The sequence below is a fragment of the Schistocerca piceifrons genome, chromosome X, assembly GCF_021461385.2.
Source record: "Schistocerca piceifrons isolate TAMUIC-IGC-003096 chromosome X, iqSchPice1.1, whole genome shotgun sequence".
NCBI lineage: Eukaryota > Metazoa > Arthropoda > Insecta > Orthoptera > Acrididae > Schistocerca > Schistocerca piceifrons.
Genome location: NC_060149.1, coordinates 73,486,391 through 73,506,878, shown reverse-complemented (window position 1 = coordinate 73,506,878; position 20,488 = coordinate 73,486,391). Strand labels below are relative to the sequence as shown.

Below are 20,488 nucleotides of genomic sequence, written 5' to 3'. Positions count from 1 at the left end.
AAGAAGAGCTGTTGCATTCCAACAGTTGTGAAATAGTTTTTAGTAGTCACCAGTTTAGTTTGGACTCATGACCCTAGATTAAATACTATGCTGATGATAGCACTTAAGCAATCTGATTGGTCTCAAATTGTCTCCTTGACTGAAAGGAATATAGTGTTAACAGTTACCACTTTATGTTGAAACTGATTCCTTGCAATAAACTCAAAAGCTCAGGAAAACCTTTGATCATGAATCTGAAAGTGTGAGAGTGAAATATACATGCAAAATCACACAATTCAGTTTCCAGATGATGTATCTTTATCTGGTTGCATGCCATATTGTTGTGAGCAGCTTGTATCAACCATGAAAGGAATAGAAACTGAAGAAAAATCAGTTCTTTAGATGTTATGTTAACACAGAAAAACTTTATTTCTTTTTATTTGTTTATTTATATTCCTTTTATTTCTGCTCTCGATCTGATGAACATCTTGCAAGAAGCACTGTGAAGCTCACTTTGCTCTGAGCAAGCAACAAGGAACTGACTTGCAAGAATTAGTGATCTCCATTCACCATGCCTCAACTGGTCTTGACTCTGCACCAATGGGGTGAGGGAGTGAGCTAGCCCCTGTCAGCCCCTCTCTGCTTGTATACCACTCCTTACCCATGAAGCATCCCACTCATTGTGTTCTTGGCTCATTCACTGATTTAGCTTGTAGAACTCTTTGCTCATTCACTGAGTCAGTTTGCAGTTCAACCTAATTTCTTCTTGACACTATTCTTCATCTGAGTTTGGCTTGTTATGGATATTTTTCAGTACAATAAGAATGGTATGTGTTATTAAATTAATATATTAGTGCATCTGTAGATTACAGAAGACACTACATGTATATTTGTTCTCATTTTAATTTTTTACTATTTCAAACTGCATCTTAATAGTCAGTATTTGAGTTTTTCCATACAACATAGATTTCAGTGCTGCAGGATGTGAGCCAGTCACATTGTCTTCATTTAGGAGAACTTTGAGTTATATATGGTATCATTTTACTGAACTGGATAAATAAAGAAAAATGCCATTACTCCCAGCTTCTGGCTCCTCGTTAAACATGAAGAGACTTTTAAAGTCTAAGCATCAAACAGTAATTCTGAAAAAGTATTGGTCAGGAAACTGATCAAAATCACAGTCAATTGATGATAATTTACAGATATCCAAGAAATTGTTTCTCACCAACCATTCTCACATATATCTGCTTCCCCTTCACATGAAGTTCTCCTTCCGAGAACTCAAAGTGAGTATTAATCTGTATCTGTGCCATTGTCATTTGGGTCACAACTAGATGTCAATTTATTTTATTTTGTAACACCATCATCTCCAATCAATTTTTGTTTCCAACAACTGGTAAGCAAATTTGTCAATGTTATAAAGCCAACCATGTTAAATTAAATTATGGCATTTGATATAGCTTAAAAATTTGAAAAATGTTATCAAATTCTCTTATTCCCAGTTATTTGATAAAATAGAAAATAATTCGACAGCCGTAGAGGTGGACAACTATAAATAATACTAGTTTTTATGCAATCCCAGCACATTTTGTAGATGAGAAGGTTCAAAGTTGTACTTTCTTGAGTGCTTCCAGTCTGGAGAAAGACACATTGCAGAAAATATTTCAAATTAGTTAAAGGCTGTTGTCACCTAATATAATATCAAATCTATCTTACTAGTGTACAATGTTTCAAATATGAAATCAGTTGTCATAGTTTTGAACCTTCCACATATCTCACACTTTGTGTAACACCCAGTACAAAAGCCAATACAGAAAACAATTGATGAGGTCAGAAAAGCAGTTATATTTTTCAAGAAGAGTCTATTTGCATTAAGCAAATTGCTGAAATACAATAAAATCAAAAAAAGAACAATCACCAACCAATTACTACTGTAACAGTTTGGAATTTTTCTGTTTGGATGGAATTTACTGGTACAACCAGTCATCTACCAGTAAGGACCTGCAGCAATTGTTGAACTACATATTCATCCGAAGTGTATTTTCCTACAAGTAGTGATCTCTTAGACTTGTGGAAATCCAGATACCTCCTGTACCCAATAACTCATCAATTGGTTTGAGCAAGGTTTTGTATACCAAATACTTTGGTGCCATGTGAGTACATATTTTCAAAAGGGGGACAGATATCCGCTGACATAATAAAATAACTCACTTTGAGGAAAAACTGGTCAAATTTAAAATCATAACAATGAACAGATTGTTCATCTCAGATACATATATTGCAAAGATGATTGTAAACAACAACTGTAGATGTGGCATCTCAGGTTTTCTTGGTGTAATTCAGTAATGATGTTCTTCCAATGTTATGATGAGTTGTTGATTCCATTTTATGCATAAAATAGAAACAACCACTCTGCAGGACACTCAGAAACACATGCTTAAACAACTGTATATAATTTCAGGAGGTAGAAAATTAATTTTTATTATATTGTAGTTTCATATTATATTTTGTTTTCAATTAAATTGTGAAAAAGTAACCAGAAAGAGATTTCTTTTTATAAATTCCTCCTTGATAAAAATATTCAGAATATTATTGTGACACTGTAGGTAAAATGTGGGACATTTTGCTAATTTTAAAACTAGAAGGAAAATGATGGAAAATTATTAATCCCCTTTCCATGTTCTTTCAAAACAGGATAAAATAGAAAAAATTCTGGTATGGTGACCATGAACAGAAAAGGCAAGATGCCTTCCTTTTATTGTAATAAGTGAAAGTTGAGAAAATGAGCTACTTCATTCCAATGAGTGAGAGGCTTTGATCTGGCCCCTGAAAAGAATGGTTTTATCCATCTCTCTCTCTCTCTGTCCATTTGACTGTTCCACAACACTGTGAAAATTTTTTTCTCACTAACCTAGAGCACATGGCAAGATCGTAAGAGATGGAAAAGAGCCACCGTGGTACAACAACTGCATTAGAAAACTACTGTGGAAGCAAAGGGAACTTCACAGCAAACATAAACATAGCCAACGCCTTGCAGACAAACAAAAATTACGCAAAGTGAAATGTAATGTGAGGAGGGCCATGCAAGATGCATTCAATGAATTTGAAAGTAAAGTTCTATGTACTGATGGTTAGACACTGGACTCGCATTCGGGAGGACGACAGTTCAATCCCGCGTCCGGCCATCCTGATTTAGGTTTTCCGTGATTTCCCTAAATCACTCCAGGCAAATGCCGGGATGGTTCCTCTGAAAGGGCACGGCCGACTTCCTTCCCTAATCCAATGAGACCGATGACCACGCTGTCTGGTCTCCTTCCCCAAACCAACCAACCAATCTATGTACTGACTTGGCAGAAAAATCCTAAGAAATTTTGGTCTTATGTCAAAGCGGTAGGTGGATCAAAACAAAATGTCCAGACACTCTGTGACCAAAATGTTACTGAAACAGAGGATGACAGACTAAAGCCCAAAACACTAAATGTCTTTTTCCAAAGCTGTTTTACAGAGGAAGACTGCACTGTTGTTCCTTCTCTAGATTGTCGCACAGATGACAAAATGGTAGATATCGAAATAAACGACAGAGGGATAGAGAAACAATTAAAATCGCTCAAAAGAGGAAAGGCAGATGGAGCTGATGGGATACTAGTTTGATTTTACACAGAGTACATGAAGGAACTTGCCCCCCTTCTTGCAGCGGTGTACTGTAGGTCTCTAAAAGAGCGTAGCGTTCCAAAGGATTGGAAAAGGGCACAGGTCATCCCCGTTTTCAAGAAGGGACGTCAAACAGATGTGCAGAACTATAGACCTATATCTCTAACGTTGATCAGTTGTAGAATTTTGGAACATGTATTATGTTTGAGTATAATGACTTTTCTGGAAACTAGAAATCTACTCTGTAGGAATCAGCATGGGTTTCGAAAAAGACGATCGTGTGAAACGCAGCTCGTGGTATTCATCCACGAGACTCAGAGGGCCATAGACATGGGTTCCCAGGTAGATGCAGTGTTTCTTGACTTCCGCAAGGCATTCGATACAGTTCCCACAGTCATTTAATGAACAAAGTAAGAGCGTATGGACTATCAGACCAATTGTGTGATTGGATTGAAGAGTTCCTAGATAACAGAATGCAGCATGGCATTCACAATGGAGAGAAGTCTTCCAAAGTAAGAGTGATTTCAGGTGTGCCACAGGAGAGTGTCATAGGACCATTGCTATTCACCTTCACAATGACCTTGTGGACGACATCGGAAGTTCACTGAGGCATTTTGCGGATGATGCTGTGGTATATCAAGAAGTTTTAACAATGGAAAATTGTACTGAAATGCAGGAGGATCTGCAGTGAATTGATGCATGGTGCAGGGAATGGCAATTGAATCTCAATGTAGACAAATTTAATGTGCTGCGAATACATAGAAAAAAATATCCCTTATCATTTAGCTACAATATAGCAGGTCAGCGTCTGGAAGCAGTTAATTCCATAAATTGTCTGGGAGTAGGCATTAGGAGTGATTTAAAATGGAATGATCATATAAAGTTGATCGCTGGTAAAGCAGATGCCAGACTGAGATTCATTGGAAGAATCCTAAGGAAATGCAATCCAAAAACAAAGGAAGTAGATTACAGTAAAATTGTTCGCCCACTGCTTGAATACTGCTCAGCAGTGTGGGATCCATGCCAAATAGTGTTGATAGAAGAGATAGAGAAGATCCAATGGAGAGCAGCGCGCTTCGTTACAGGATCATTCAGTAATCACGAAAGCGTTACGGAGATGATAGATAAACTCCAGTGGAAGACTCTGCAGGAGAGATGCTCAGTAGCTTGGTACGGGCTTTTGTTGAAATTTTGAGAACATACCTTCACCGAGGAGTCAAGCAGTATATTGCTCCCTCCTATGTATATCTCGCGAAGAGACCATGAGGATAAAATCAGAAAGATTAGAGCCCACACAGAGGCATACTGACAATCCTTCTTTCCACAAACAATACGAGACTGGATTAGAAAGGAGAACTGATAGAGGTACTCAAGGTACCCTCCACCACACACTGTCAGGTGGCTTGCAGTGTATGGATGTAGATGTAGATGTAGATAGTACACTAGTACGTATGGGCATTAGTGAAAAAATAAAGCAAACAGGACATGGAAATGTCTATAGGACACAATTACATACAAATTAACGTGGGAAATTAACACACTAAAATTATGTAACGATAAAAATGGACACAGTGGGAGGAATCCCCATAGCACATGGTAGCCTCACAAAACTGAAGGTTTAGTGAGTGGCAAGAAATGAATCATAAATATCAAAAATTATCCACAGTTGTACCATACCTAGCAAATACAAAAAAACAAAACTTATGAATAAGCTCGTGATAGACCACTGTAATGAGGCAACATGTGGCACAGGTGTCCACGAACATTATTCAGGTGAACTGTGCAGTACAGATTCACTGATATTGTCTTCTCTGCAGCCGTACATGTCCAGGATACCATAACTGCACCTCATGGCAAGTCCTGTCTTCCCACCAACAGAATATATAACACTAACTTGCACGAGTGATCGTCAGACATTCAGCATCAGCATGGGAAGGGGTCGTCAGGGAGCTCTTTTTGTCACATGGTTCTCTCCAGCAAAATCCCAAGGCTGATGCAAGGCAGTGCATGATGGAGAGAGACTCCACTACCTCAGTCCACTTTCTTGTGATTGATCCACATGGTCTGCTATTTTCATGGCAGGTGGCAAGCACACGTGCTCTGTAGCATGTCAGCACAACACTATTACTGATATCTAATTTAAAAATTGTTGTATTGAACACACAGTGTTCCTTCATTTGTTCAGTACAGCCAACAAAATGAGATTCTACAGGCATAAGATTAGATTAGATTAGATTAATACTTGTTCCATAGATCATGAATACGACACTTCATAATGATGTGGAATGTGTCAGGTTAATAAAAGATGTCTGTACAAGATATTACATTACACAAAATATTGCATGACACTAATGTTAATAATATGTGGAACGCTTCACGATTTTGCGTGTCATCCTTGCGCAGGGGCCATGCTAATCTTCTCCGTATCGTTCCAATTTTAGTATATGTACCGCCGAAGTGAGTACAATTTGTGTTGGCATTAGTAGGCCACCTATAATTTGCAGTCTAGAGCAATGAGCAGATGCTCTGAAGAAAAAAAAAGAAACTAAATTGTAAGTGTTTTGGTTTGAAGTACCATTAATATTGATGAAATGTAAGTAAAAATTTGTCACAAGATATAAATATTTGTGAATTAGGAGTTTTATATGTTTGTACATTGTGTAAAAATTTAGTCACAGTAACGCACTTGAACCAAATCAGAGTATGAATAGAATGTATTTGGATGTTAACAATGTAAGAATGACCTTGATTTTACAGATATATGGTTCTTATTTGGAGTGAAACTCCAGTGTCATGTTCTTGAGTAAAGGAGGCAAGAGAGTTGCAAAATACATGCATGGAAAATGCATATTAAGTAAAAGTAAATACTCATAAAATTTGTTAGTATTATCAATGTTGAATTTAATTGTTGAGTGCTGTCAAAAGCACCCAGTATAACATCTGGACTTCAGTGAATGGTAAAAGGTAGACATGTGTAAAGAAATGTATTTAAATTTGGGGAACTAACTAGTTGGTGACATTTTATGCGATGTTCTCATTTCAAGAGAGATAAAGTTCAACAGGGTTGCAGAAAAATAGCTGTCATCAGTGTTGTACTGAAATATAAAGACAAGTGTCATATATTTACTTTTTACAGAGAAAGTGAACTCTGTCATTTAACTTTTTAGGCACACTATTCAGTTGCCAGAAGCAATGGGTGCATCTGAGGCCTTATCAGCATCTTTATTTAATGTTTATTAATGATGGTATGATTAGAAGTGAAAAACAAACTTGAACTATACAATAATGGAATTGGAAAACAGGTGTAACCTTTTCAAAATATTCCTCACAAGATTCAGTTAGGTTGTACACTCCAACACAGAGTCAGTTCAGCATTTTTTTTGTTAGACATAAAGTATCATTGTAAGATTTGTCTTTTCCTGTGTATTTTGGATGAAGTGCATATCATAAAAAAAGTCAGCGCTTTCGTTATTATGTAACTATTTTCATCAATGTGATTCGATAAGGCAAAGAGAATTTAAAACACTAGGATTGATACATCTTCCTAACAATAACTTTGAAAATTACCACAAAAGACTGCACACCAGTGGCAGAAGAGGGGTTTTCGCCACTTGACCCATCATTAGCTGCATGCCTGAGCTGCAAGTGGGGCTTGTAAATTGCAGAATGCACTCACAAGCATTTGGAAGCGATGATTTAACAGTATGAGAGTTTCTCACAAGCATGACACTCATATGTTGCAGAGGAGAGAGAAGAAAACTTTAATGGAAGTTCATGACACCTCACCATATTAATGAGTTTCACAAACCTTGATTATGGAGCAGTTCTGCATTATTGTCACCCCTATGACCCTCTCCACAGAATCTGAATTCAAAGATGTCAGCACCCAACTGTAAACCGTCACTTAGAGTGACCAATAATTTAACCCTTAACTGCTCTAGTGGGGTCCTGGAGAACCCCAGGCAATGTGAACAGAACAACAGATGGTGCCTGTGTTCTTGGTAGTCCTCAGTGAAGTGATGCCATTTAACGTGGAATGTTGGATGTGGTGTTTCTGGTAATATTTTGTGAGATAAAGAGAAAGAGGTTTCAGAATACCCCACCAGAGTCTTAATGTAAGTATTTTTTCATTATCTAAATTAGTGTTTTACATGACTGAAGTCTTAGAGTACACCAAAATGAGGAAAATTTCAATGATAACATCAATTTTTAAGGTTATGTATGTGTGCATTATTTTTTAGAATGGCATCATCAAAGTCATTAACAGATGTCGAGTTGGAAAGAATAATGACTGATCCTGCATTTTTGCAATCTGATGAGGAGGGCACAGCAGATGAGGATGAATTTATACTAAGTGATCATGATTCCACCTCTAAATTCACACCAGAAAGTAGTTGTGAAGAATCAGATGAAAAGTGTGCGTTAGGCCTTCTGCTGACAAATATTTTTTTGGAAAAAAGCAGTGCAACCAGTGGTCAAAAGAAGCTCCTCCTACATCTCGTACCCATTCTCACAATATAGTTAGTTGCCTTCCAGGCACTAGACTTGAAGCAAAAATGCTTGATTCTACTGACATATTATCTGCTTTGGAATTGTTCATTACTGACGATTGAGTGTTGTCATAACTACCGTCTGCCTCACATCTGCTGTACAGCAAGCTTCATTAATTTAAGTATTAACTGTATTTTTCTTACATGTCACTTCTTCTTCCATGTGTTTTTGCTTTTAGGAAGCTTTAATTGTCGAGTGCTAGTAATAGTGTTCCATAGATTTCATGTTTGTTTTGAATACAGTCAGAGAGAGTCCCTGTAGTCCCAGTAGTGCTAGTGTTTGTTTTCAATACAGTCCAGAGACAGGTAGTGCTATTTTCATTGTTTTCTACCAGAAGTGTCTAGCAACCACAGTTTAGTCAACAATCAGCCACCTTTAGAGAATTAGCAGTCTAGTTAAAAGTTGATTAACTCTCTACAGTAAATTGATTTTTTAGGATGGATAGGATGTGTGACTGCTGTGTACGGACGCAGGAAGAGCTGGCCACTGTTCGCGAACAACTGAACGTGTTGATAGCCGTGGTCAGCCGTCTTCAGGCTGCTGCCTCAGAGTGTGGCGGCAGCGGGGGGTCTGGTGCATCGCATGGTACACCCCAGGTGTTACATGCTTCACCCAATGCCCCTGCTGTCGAGACATCTTCGCGGTTGGGCCACCCTCTCCCCAAGGGGAGTGGCGGGTTTAGCGGCGGTCGTGGCGCACGAGGCAGAGGGGCAATGTGGAGGCTGGCCATGTGGCATCGCCCGCTCTGCCTGTGAGTGGACATGTGGCTGCTCCTTCAGCAAGGTCCGAGCAGGCACACGGGGGGAGGGGTTTATTAGTTATTGGGAGCTCCAACGTTAGGCAGGTGAAGGAGCCCCTTAGGGAAATAGCAGAAAGGTCAGGGAAGGATGCCAGTGTTCACTCTGTCTGCTTGCGGGGGCGGCCTCATCTGAGATGTGGAGGAGGCCCTGCCGGCGGCGATAGAGAGCACTGGGTGCACCTGACTGCAAATTGTTGCTCATGTCAGCACCAATGGCTCCTGCTGTCTGGGTTCAGAGGTCATCCTCAGTTCGTACAGGCGGTTGGCAGAATTGGTGAAGGTAGAAAGCCTCGCTCGCGGGGTGGAATTTGAGCTAACTATTTGTAGTATCGTTCCCAGAACCAATCGCGGTCCTCTGGTTTGGAGCCGAGTAAAAGGCTTAAACCAGAGGCTCAGACGATTCTGCGGAGGTCTGGGGTGCAAATTTCTCGACCTCCGCTATCGGGTGGAGAAATGTAGGGTCCCCCTGAATAGGTCAGGCGTGCACTACATGCCGGAAGTGGCTACAAGGGTAGCGGAGTACGTGTGGAGTGCACATGTGGGTTTTTTAGGTTAGAGAATTCCCTCCCTAGGCCCAACAAGATGCCTGCTGAGCCGCAGCAAGGTAGGAGTAGGCAAAATGCAACAGGGAATAACATTATTAATGTGCTAATAGTAAACTGCAGAAGCGTCTATAGAAAGGTCCCAGAACTGCTCTCATTAATAAACGGTCACAATGCCCATATAGTACTAGGGACAGAAAGTTGGCTGAAACCAGACGTAAACAGTAATGAAATCCTAAACTCAGATTGGAATGTATACCGCAGAGACAGGCTGGACAGTGAAGGCGGAGGCGTGTTTCTATTGATAAGAAGTGCTATAGTATCAAAGGAAATTGACGGAGATCCGAAATGTGAAATAATTTGGATGATGGTCACAGTTAAAGCAGGCTCAGACATGGTAATTGGATGTCTCTATAGGCCCCCTGGCTCAGCAGCTGTTGTGGCTGAGCACCTGAAAGATAATTTGGAAAATATTTCCAGTAGATTTCACGACCATGTTATAGTTCTGGGTGGAGATTTTAATTTGCCGGATATAGACTGGGAGACTCAAACATTCATAACGGGTGGCAGGGACAAAGAATACAGTGAAATTTTTTAAAGTGCTTTGTCTGAAAACTACCTTGAGCAGTTAAACAGAGAACCAACCCATGGTGATAACGTATTAGACCTTCTGGTGACAAACAGACCCGAACTATTTGAAACAGTTATTGCAGAACAGGGAATCAGCGATCATAAAGTGGTTACTGCATTGATGATTCAGCCATAAATAGAAATATTAAAAAAGGTAGGAAGATTTTTCTGTTTAGCAAAAGTGACAAAAAGCAGATTACAGTGTACCTGACGGCTCAACACAAAAGTTTTGTCTCAAGTACAGATGGTGTTGAGGATCAGTGGACAAAGTTCAAAACCATCGTACAATATGCGTTAGATGAGTATGTGCCAAGCAAGATCGTAAGAGATGGAAAAGAGCCACCATGGTACAACAACCGAGTTAGAAAATTGCTGCGGAAGCAAAGGGAACTTCACAGCGAACATAAATGTAGCCAAAGCCTTGCAGACAAACAAAAATTACGCGAAGCGAAATGTAGTGTGAGGAGGGCTATGCGAGAGGCGTTCAATGAATTCGAAAGTAAAGTTCTATGTACTGACTTTGCAGGAAATCCTAAGAAATTCTGGTCTTATGTCAAAGCGGTAGGTGGATCAAAACAAAATGTCCAGACACTCAGTGACCAAAATGTTACTGCAACAGAGAATGAGAGACTAAAGGCCAAAATACTAAATGTCTTTTCCAAAGCTGTTTCACAGAGGAAGGAACACTGCATTGCAGTTCCTTCTCTAGATTGCCACCCAGGTGGCAAAATGGTAGATATCGAAATAGACGACAGAGGGATAGAGAAACAATTAAAATCGTTCAAAAGAGGAATGGTCGCTGGACCTGATGGGATACCAGTTTGATTTTACACAGAGTATGCGAAGGAACTTGCCCCCCTTCTTGCAGTGGTGTACCGTAGGTCTCTAGAAGACCGTTGCGTTCCAAAGGATTGGAAAAGAGCACAGATCATCCCCGTTTTCAAGAAGGGATGTCGAAGAGATGTGCAGAACTATAGACCTATATCTCTAACGTTGATCAGTTGTAGAATTTTGGAACATGTATTATGTTTGAGTATAATGACTTTTCTGGAAACTAGAAATCTACTCTGTAGGAATCAGCATGGTTTTCGAAAAAGACGATTGTGTGAAACCCAGCTCGTGCTATTCATCCACGAGACTCAGAGGGCCATAGACATGGGTTCCCAGGTAGATGCCGTGTTTCTTGACTTCTGCAAGGCATTCGATACAGTTCCCACAGTCATTTAATGAACAAAGTAAGAGCATATGGACTATCAGACCAATTGTGTGATTGGATTGAAGAGTTTCTGGATAACAGAATGCAGTATGTCATTCTCAATGGAGAGAAGTCTTCCAAAGTAAGAGTGATTTCAGGTGTGCCACAGGAGAGTGTCATAGGACCATTGCTATTCACCTTCACAATGACCTTGTGGACGACATCGGAAGTTCACTGAGGCTTTTTGTGGATGATGCTGTGGTATATCAAGAGGTTTTAACAATGGAAAATTGTACTGAAATGCAGGAGGATCTGCAGTGAATTGATGCATGGTGCAGGGAATGGCAATTGAATCTCAATGTAGACAAGCATAATGTGCTACGAATACATAGAAAAAAATATCCCTTATCATTTAGCTACAATACACCAGGTCAGCGTCTGGAAGCAGTTAATTCCATAAATTATCTGGGAGTACGCATTAGAAGTGATTTAAAATGGAATGATCATATAAAGTTGATCGTCGGTAAAGCAGATACCAGACTGAGATTCATTGGAAGAATCCTAAGGAAATGCAATCCAAAAACAAAGGAAGTAGGTTACAGTACACTTGTTCGCCCACTGCTTGAATACTGCTCAGCAGTGTGGGATCCATGCCAGATAGTGTTGATAGAAGAGATAGAGAAGATCCAACGGAGAGCAGCGCGCTTCGTTACAGGATCATTTAGTAATCGCGAAAGCGTTACGGAGATGATAGATAAACTCCAGTGGAAGACTCCACAGGAGAGATGCTCAGTAGCTTGGTACGGGCTTTTGTTGAAATTTCGAGAACATACCTTCACCAAGGAGTCAAGCAGTATATTGCTCCCTCGTATGTGTATCTCGTGAAGAGACCATGAGGATAAAATCAGAGAGATTAGAGCCCACGCAGAAGCCTACCGACAATCCTTCTTTCCATGAACAATACGAAACTGGAATAGAAGAGAGAACCGATAGAGGCACTCAAGGTACCCTCCGCCACACACCATCAGGTGGCTTGCAGTGTATGGATGTAGATGTAGATGTAGATTTATTGTGGTACAACTTATACTAACCAATATATAACATAAGAAGTGGATATACAATTAATATGCCATAACTGTTACAAATATCTTGGTCCTGTCTACTTCAACAAATTACCAGAAAATGCTTACACAGTTCCAATAAATAAATTTAAAACTAGTGTTTGAAGGTTGAAGAAGAGTAAAATAATTTACTCTGCTCAAGATTTCCTTGAGTATGTGACTGATGACTCACTTCCCTTATGAGAATGAACAATAAGTTAAATGCAAACTATACATATGCCACATTGTGCAACTATTTCATTACTGTTCCATGTACTTATTGTTAATTATCTGTTTGATTATTTATTTGTCATTCACTGAACTATGTAATTCATTTATCTTGTAATTGATCTGTTAGGAAACTTTTTGTTGTTATTGACATTTGCATAAACATGTATTGTATCCATCTTGGATTGTTACATTGTAGTTAATGACATTTGTCCACGTTTATAGTATTACTATTGTTATTATTGTGTTAACACTGATGAAACCAATTGCATATAAATATGCCCAAAGGTGGAATAAAACATTTGTAATTATTTGTATTTACCCTCACTTGTTTTGGTAGAGGTTTTAATCAATTTCATATTAATTACTTTTTTCTGCTTTCCCACTCTGCCTGCTAGTTCTGTGGACATTATTATGCATACAGACAAAACTTTCCCTGCAGCATATTAATTTGGACCTAACTATTTTTGAAATTGAGAGTGATTGTGCACTTAAATTTGAGTGCATAATTTGAAAAGAAATATATCTTTACGAGTATCTTTCATGCTAAAGAACTGAATAATTATTCAATCAGTTACTCTCTCTTACATTTGAAATACAATTTTCATAAAACAAAAAATTTTGCTAAAAGTTTGATTGATTTAAAATCACTTACTCCTCAGAGTAATAAAATTCTTTTACTCCTATAAATAGCTTGGATGAATTTTGCTTGAAATTTTGTGAGTTTTGTGATACACTTCTTGTTAGCTAATACTACAATAGTTTTCTTAAGGACTAGAAATAATATTCTCCAATGTTATAGTCCTCAAAATAAAGAGAAGCTGCCACAGAAAGGCAATTGGCACCTATCACAAAAGGGACATAAAAATATTGACCAGATGGAAGAAGAACTGAACTCTTTTTCAGCAAGTGATGACCAGGCATTTTGACTATGAACTACATGCAAAGTGATGCTAACACCTTCAGACTGAATGTAACACTTCTGGTCAAATCACTACATATTCTGCACTCACTGTTAAATTCTAAATTCTATTATTTAATTTCCAGTGCTATCTATAATACATATCACTTGTATGATGATACATTGCCACTATAACCTAACATGGGCATTAACAGGGAGAAAGTGCAGCCACAATTTGTGAGGAGGTTGTACATGCTGAGAATGCCTCATGTGGGACTTAGCAATTTTCCATGCAAACAGTTTTCTTTTTGTTGACTGTACAGTAATCTGAAGTGTGGTGAGGATTATTTGCTGGATGTGCCACTGAGGATGCGTACCCAAATTTAACCCTGTACAGAATGATGTTTTTTAGTGTATAACTTAAATGAGTGGTGCAATTCAGCCATTTCATGCATGTATTTACTTACATTTCTGCAGGCAATTTATATGGGTGGTACACGGAGCCCTGTAATAAACACACAATCATCACTTAGAAATTTCCCATTCAGATGTTTACAATCAAAGACTCATAAATGGTAAGACAGACATTATTTAAACTGCTAAGGTACTACAACAATGATAATACAATATTTTTACATAAAAATATTTGTCTCATGGCACATACTGAATAATATGACTGTCTGATGCTTCATGGTCATCCAATAATATTAAGAGACTAAGTTTTTTCACTTACTGGTAATTCTTTATATTAATAAAACAAACATTCAGAATGAGAAATCTCAAAGAAATTTTGTTATTACTTTCCAGATTATCATTTAGCAGCCTGTTACTATGTACTATGCCATAAATGAAACTTTCTAGTACTGAATGCAAGTCTATTTCATATCCCTTGTCCATTTTAGGTAATACATGAAGATCATTCACAAGATTGTGAAATGACTCCTCAGTGTCCTTAATGTGGGTAATTATTGCAAATTGTTTCTGTTCATGGATTTTTTAAAGTGTTAACCAATTTGGCCTACCTGGAGGCTTTGCACATATTACCCACTGTTTGTAAATGCCTACTTGTATGTATTTATCTGTCTATGAGGTTTTGTCTTAAATGTGTGTTGCAGTTTGTCATATGTTGCGAAAATAATGCCAGTTTTTTTTTTTTTTTTTTTTTTTTTTTTTTTTTTTTTTTTTTTTTTTTTTTTTTTTTGAAAATATTTGCTATTATGTAGGAAAGTTTGATGTAAATGGCATGCAAGCAATGTTTCTTTTTCATTTTCTTTATAGCTATTGGTTTATTAGTTGTTTTTTTTCTGTGTGAGATTGCCAGTAAGTATGTCATCACAACCATTTTCTGAAGCTGTTTTCTTGATCGTACTGAGTGCATTGTGATGTGCATATTTATACAGTAGTATATTTTGGTTGTGTTAACTAGATTGCTGTGTATAATGGTGTGTGTTGTTGCTGTTTTTCTGTGGGCTCTTGTGTTCTTTGTTGATTTACAGGTGTCTGTTTTTTATTCAACAGTAGATTTGACAGTTCTGTTCTGTCTACTAAGTGTATTGAGTATATTGTTAGTAACTTAAATAATCTACCAAGAGTAATATATCATCATAAGATAATAATTATAATAGATAATCTTATCCAGAGAGGTAGATTTTATTGAAAGGGCGTTTTTTTGCGTCTGGTGGGTAATATATACATATGTAGAAGAAAAAGGGAACTTTTTGCACTATCAAAAACAGATAGCAGCCCTGAATTTGCTCACCACTTCAAAAAATACAAGTTAACTCTGAGTCGTGTAATAAGGGAAGCAAAATTAAGGGAAAATGATAAATTTATTATGGAATCATCAAACAAAGCTAAGACAATGTGGAATACAGTACAGAGACTTACTGGAAATGTGGAAACACACAAAAATATTGTATTGTCACAGGCGGGCAGCAAGATCACTGATCCAAAATTAATTGCTAACCACTTCAATTCTTACTACACCAATATTGCTCGTGAGTTAGCGAAGGAACAAATGGGAAAAACATCAAACAAAATATTACAGGAAATTTCTGGAAATAGTGTAACAAATACATCCATGTTCCTCCGTCCAATAAGTAGGGAAGAACTGTTCAACAGTATAAAGTCATTAAAAAATAAATATTCAGCCGGAGTCGACGATGGGCCAGACTATATTATAAAAGTATCAGCTGAACAGATACTCGCACCACTGCTAGATATATGCAATTCTTCACTATCAAGTGACATTTTCCCACAACAGTTAAAAACTGCAAAAGTTGTACCCCTTTACAAAAAGTGCGATCGGCAGCAGATGGTCAACTATAGGCCTGTGTCACTCCTATCAGGTTTTTCAAAAATCATTGAAAAACTAGTTCTGCTACAACTAACTGATTTCTTTAACAAAAAAATATGATTTCAGGATGTCAGCATGGCTTCAGGCCTCAGTGCAGTACTGAAACAGCCACTTTTAGCCTCATAAATCGTATTTTAAATTCAGTGGATAATCACAAAAATGTTTCGGGGATTTTCCTGGATTTAACAAAAGCATTTGATCTAATAGACCATGAAATTCTCCTAAGAAAGTTAGAGTGGTATGGTGTAAGAGGCCTGCCACACGAGTGGCTGAAATCCTACCTAGAAAATCGCTCTCAGATAACAGAGGTAAAACACATGGGAAAAAACGAACTCCAAGCTTATCAATCGAAACCTTCCACATTAACCCACGGTGTACCACAAGGCTCAATTTTAGGTCCCTTTCTCTTCCTAATTTTCATAAACGACTTCCCCCTACACGTTCAACACTCCGAACCAGTGCTATTTGCAGATGACACAAGCATATTAATTGAAGGTGAAAATGAAATGGCTCTAAGTTTAAATGCTAAAGTCACAAGTGAAAATGTCTCAGAGTGGTTTATAAGGAATAAATTACTGATAAACCCTCAAAAAACAGTCGTCTTACACTTCCATACACAACAAAATAAAAACCCTTTAAAACCAAACATGTCAATAGAAAACCAAAGAATTAAAAGTGTCACTGAAGCAAAATTTCTTGGCATCTACTTACAAGACAATCTTAAATGGAATTCCCACATTACTTCATTAAATTCTAAACTATCCAAAATGACTTATGCGATGAGGATTATATGGAACAACACAAGTCCTGAAACAGTTAGAGCAGTGTATTACGCTTGCATACACTCCCTATTAAGATATGGCATCATATTCTGGGGAAATTCTCCTCATTGCATAACCACATTCCGGAAACAAAAAAAGATTGTGAGGGTAATGAAAAATGCCAACAGCCGAAAATCATGCAAACCATTCTTTAAAGAACTGGGAATTCTACCCCTACCATGTATCTATATACTAGAAGTTGTAATGTTCCTAAAAAAAAGCATGCTAAAAAATGGAAATGTATTTATTCAAAATAAATCTGTACACGAACACCATACAAGGGCAAACAGTGACATACACAGACATCATTGTTATACCACACTGTGCAAGAAAGGTGTATATCACTCAGGTTCACATTTGTTTAATAAGCTGCCAAGTAACCTAAAGGCCATAGACAAAATCCATAGCTTTAAAAAATCTGTAACATCATATCTCTTGGAAAACTGTTTTTACTCAGTTACACAGTATCTTGAAAAATAAGTTGGTTGTAACAATATAAAAATGTAATGTAACAATATAGCAATATAAAAATGTAACAATTTATAAATGTAATGTATACACCAATGTAACAGTATATTAATGTAATATTTTGTCCAACATCTAAGGTATGGTATATGTACCACAAAGATTCAGGACGTAAATAAATAAATAAATAAATAAATGTATATTGGTAACTGTACATGTTAAGATTCAGCACATTGCAGAGGATATTCACCACATTCCCCACAAATAAGATATTGTCCATTAACCCTGCAACCATCTTGTTATGCACTGAAAAAGTACTAAATCAGAGGAAATAAAATATGAAGAGCAAACTATGAGGGAGACAGAGTAAGATGGCAAGGAACAGGAACAGATAAAATGTAGAGTAAAAGAGGAGTTACTTGGTTACATTTAGCTGGCATGAGATGAATAATATAAAGGAGTATAATCATGTTTTATTGTTAATATAGTGGTTTTCGTCATAGACAAGGATATTGTCAGGAATGCCCCAAGGAAGTGTGGGAGAACTGCTTTTGTTCTCTCTTTACATAAATGATCTGAATGATAGGGTGAGCAGCAGTCTGCAGCTGTTTGCTGATGATGCTGAGTGTACAGAAAAGTGTCATCATTGAGTGACTGTAGGAGGATACAGAATGACTTAGAATTTCTATTTGGTGAAGAGAATGGCAGCTTTCTCTAAATGTGGAAAAATGTAAATTAATGCAGATGAGAAGGAAAAGCAAGGCAGTAATGTTCAAATACAATGTTAGTGATGTGCTACTTGATATAGTCATGTTGATTAAATATCTAAGCTGAATGTTGCAAAGCTACATGCAATGGAATGAGCACGTAAGATTGGTATTAGACATGTTAGACATGTTAGACATCACCTTATTGGGAGAGTTCTAGGAAAGTTCAGCTCACTTATAAAGGAGATTGTGTATAGAACACTAGTGTAACACAATCTTATGAGTTGTTTGAGTGTTTGGGATCGCCACAAGATCAGATTATAGAAAGACATCAAAGCAATTCAGAGGCATGCTGCCGAATTTGTTACTGGTATGTGTAATCAACATGTAAGTATTATGGAGACACCTTGTGAACTCAAATAGGAATCCCAGGGGAGATAATGACATTCTTTTTGTGAAACATTTCTGAGAAAAGTTAGAGAACCACCCTTTGCAGCTGACATCTGAATGATCCTACTACCATTGATGTACATTTTATGAAAGAACCATAAGGGCTCACAAAGAGGTGTCTAGACAGCAGGTTTTCCCTTACTCCATATTCAAGTGTAACAGGAAATGGAATGACTAGTAGTGGTACAAAATACCCTTTTCCATGCACTGTGTGGTGTCCTCCTGAGTGTGTGTGTCTAAATGTAGATGCATATTTATTAAGTATTTGTGATTTCCATGTTTTCATTTATGTATAACCTGACCCATTCCACATTTCTCAAGTTTCTCCTTCCTGATGAGATCTACGGAACAGGGTGAATGAATGAATGGGTGGATATGGGGAGCAGGGATGGCAGAAAGTTTAGTGAAAGATTATGTAAAGTCTGTTGATAGAATCTATTATGTGCAGTGATGTAAATAACAGAACAATACATGATGTCTATATGTGGTATCACCAAATACCTTCATACACTGGTGTGTGTGTGTGTGTGTGTGTGTGTGTGTGTGTGTGTGTGTGTGTGTATGAGTGAGTGAGTGAGTGAGTGCGTGCGCACCTGCGTGCGTGTGTGTGTGTGTGTGTGTGTGTGTGTGTGTGTGTGTGTGTGTGAGTGTGTGTGTGTGTTTGTGGAGAATGGTATTTACCTGAGTGTTTTAAGGTGGCAGTGATATTTTGTTGCACTCAGACTATGAATTCTGCTAAGTAGCAAAATGAAGACAGATATTTATGATGCTGTGGTATCAATTTAGGAATATGTTTTCTATATTTGTATAATAATGTTCCATTACACAAAAAACCATTGCATCAAGTGTATTTTGTGGACTATGGACACAAATTTTCCTTTACAGTATTACTTCCAAAGAAAAAGTACACCGTGAAAATTAAATGCTTTAATATTGGCCAAAGGATGTTCCATACAAAATTACTTATATAGTTGATCATCATGGGGATGAAGAAAAATGGATGTCCATAGGGCTTTACTCAATTACTGTATGTAAATAATTTGGTGAAGGTATTTATAGACAAAGATTTGAGTATAGTGTCCTGTTAGTGTAGATGAGTCAAAGAAGTTTTGTGTCCTTTTTCGGTAAAATAATTTATGTAATTGTATCATGCTGTACAGTTAAATATTATGGAAAATTCCAACCAGAAGAAGTAATAATGTTTTCTTACCCTCGATAGTCTCAGGATTGTTGTATGTCACAATCACGTTCACTCCAGTTTTCCAAACTTCAGCTAGAGTTGAATTGTAGCTTACATTGTTGAATGGTGACATAAAGTGGCCAAGTACTGAATATACCATTGAAAGAAGCAGGCAGCGATTGCCAGCAGGCCCTTCAAAGTCATGTATATCAAGGATGATTATCTCAGAATGTGCCTTCTTCAGATAAGCTTTAATTTCTTCTAATATATCTCTCACAGCATCAACATTAACTATTTGCCTATATCTGAAAAACAAATATAGGTGTTTCATTGAAGACAAGATTTGTAAAATATCTACCTTTACAGAAAAATTTGTTGGCTAGTACAATTATTCTCTAAGTACAGTATTTCTTCATGGTTTTTGTGACCTCCCCACCAAATAATGTAAACTTATTTTCAGTGGTCGTTCGAACATAGGGAAATGAAATATCTGCTATCTCATTCTGTCTAACTTAATTATTTAATAGAATTCCAGTATGTTTGTGGGGAAGAAACACTGCAATGAGCCTATACTCCCAACTGAAATGAAGAGTGTGACAATCTGCTTGTTGTAATACTAATGTTGATGAAGAGTGAAAGAATTTATTGGTATTTGACTGGAGGCAAATAATGTAGCCCTGAACTTGTTTTACTCTGCACTTCCACTTTATAACTTTGGTTAGAGTGATGTCTATTGAATGAAAATTAGTTATAATTGTTTTACTTCTGCTTCATATATTTGTATTTGCTTATAATTGGATTCAGAAATTTGGGCAGCAAAATATTCCTTGCAGTCATCAATATAAGATTTAATTAAATAAGCAGTTTGGCTTCTCAGTTAGTAAACATACATATATTTCTTTTAAATCAAACGATTATATTTAACTGTGAAGC

General features: G+C 37.4%; 1 protein-coding gene and 1 non-coding gene across 2 annotated transcripts in view; both read right to left on the bottom strand.

Annotated features, from left to right (window-relative positions):
• Positions 1-20,488, bottom strand: part of LOC124722104 — a 97,743-nt gene that overhangs the window by 18,645 nt on the left and 58,610 nt on the right. Inside the window, exons 5-6 of the mRNA XM_047247302.1 lie at positions 19,586-19,860; positions 14,044-14,081 (exon numbers count right to left, since the gene is read on the bottom strand). Coding sequence (XP_047103258.1) covers positions 14,059-14,081; positions 19,586-19,860 — 298 coding nt within the window. The 3' untranslated portion in view covers positions 14,044-14,058. The remainder of the gene's footprint in view (positions 1-14,043; positions 14,082-19,585; positions 19,861-20,488) is intronic.
• LOC124723908 lies at positions 5,989-6,095 on the bottom strand. Its single transcript, XR_007006569.1, has one exon. It is a non-coding gene; the product is annotated as a U6 spliceosomal RNA (small nuclear RNA).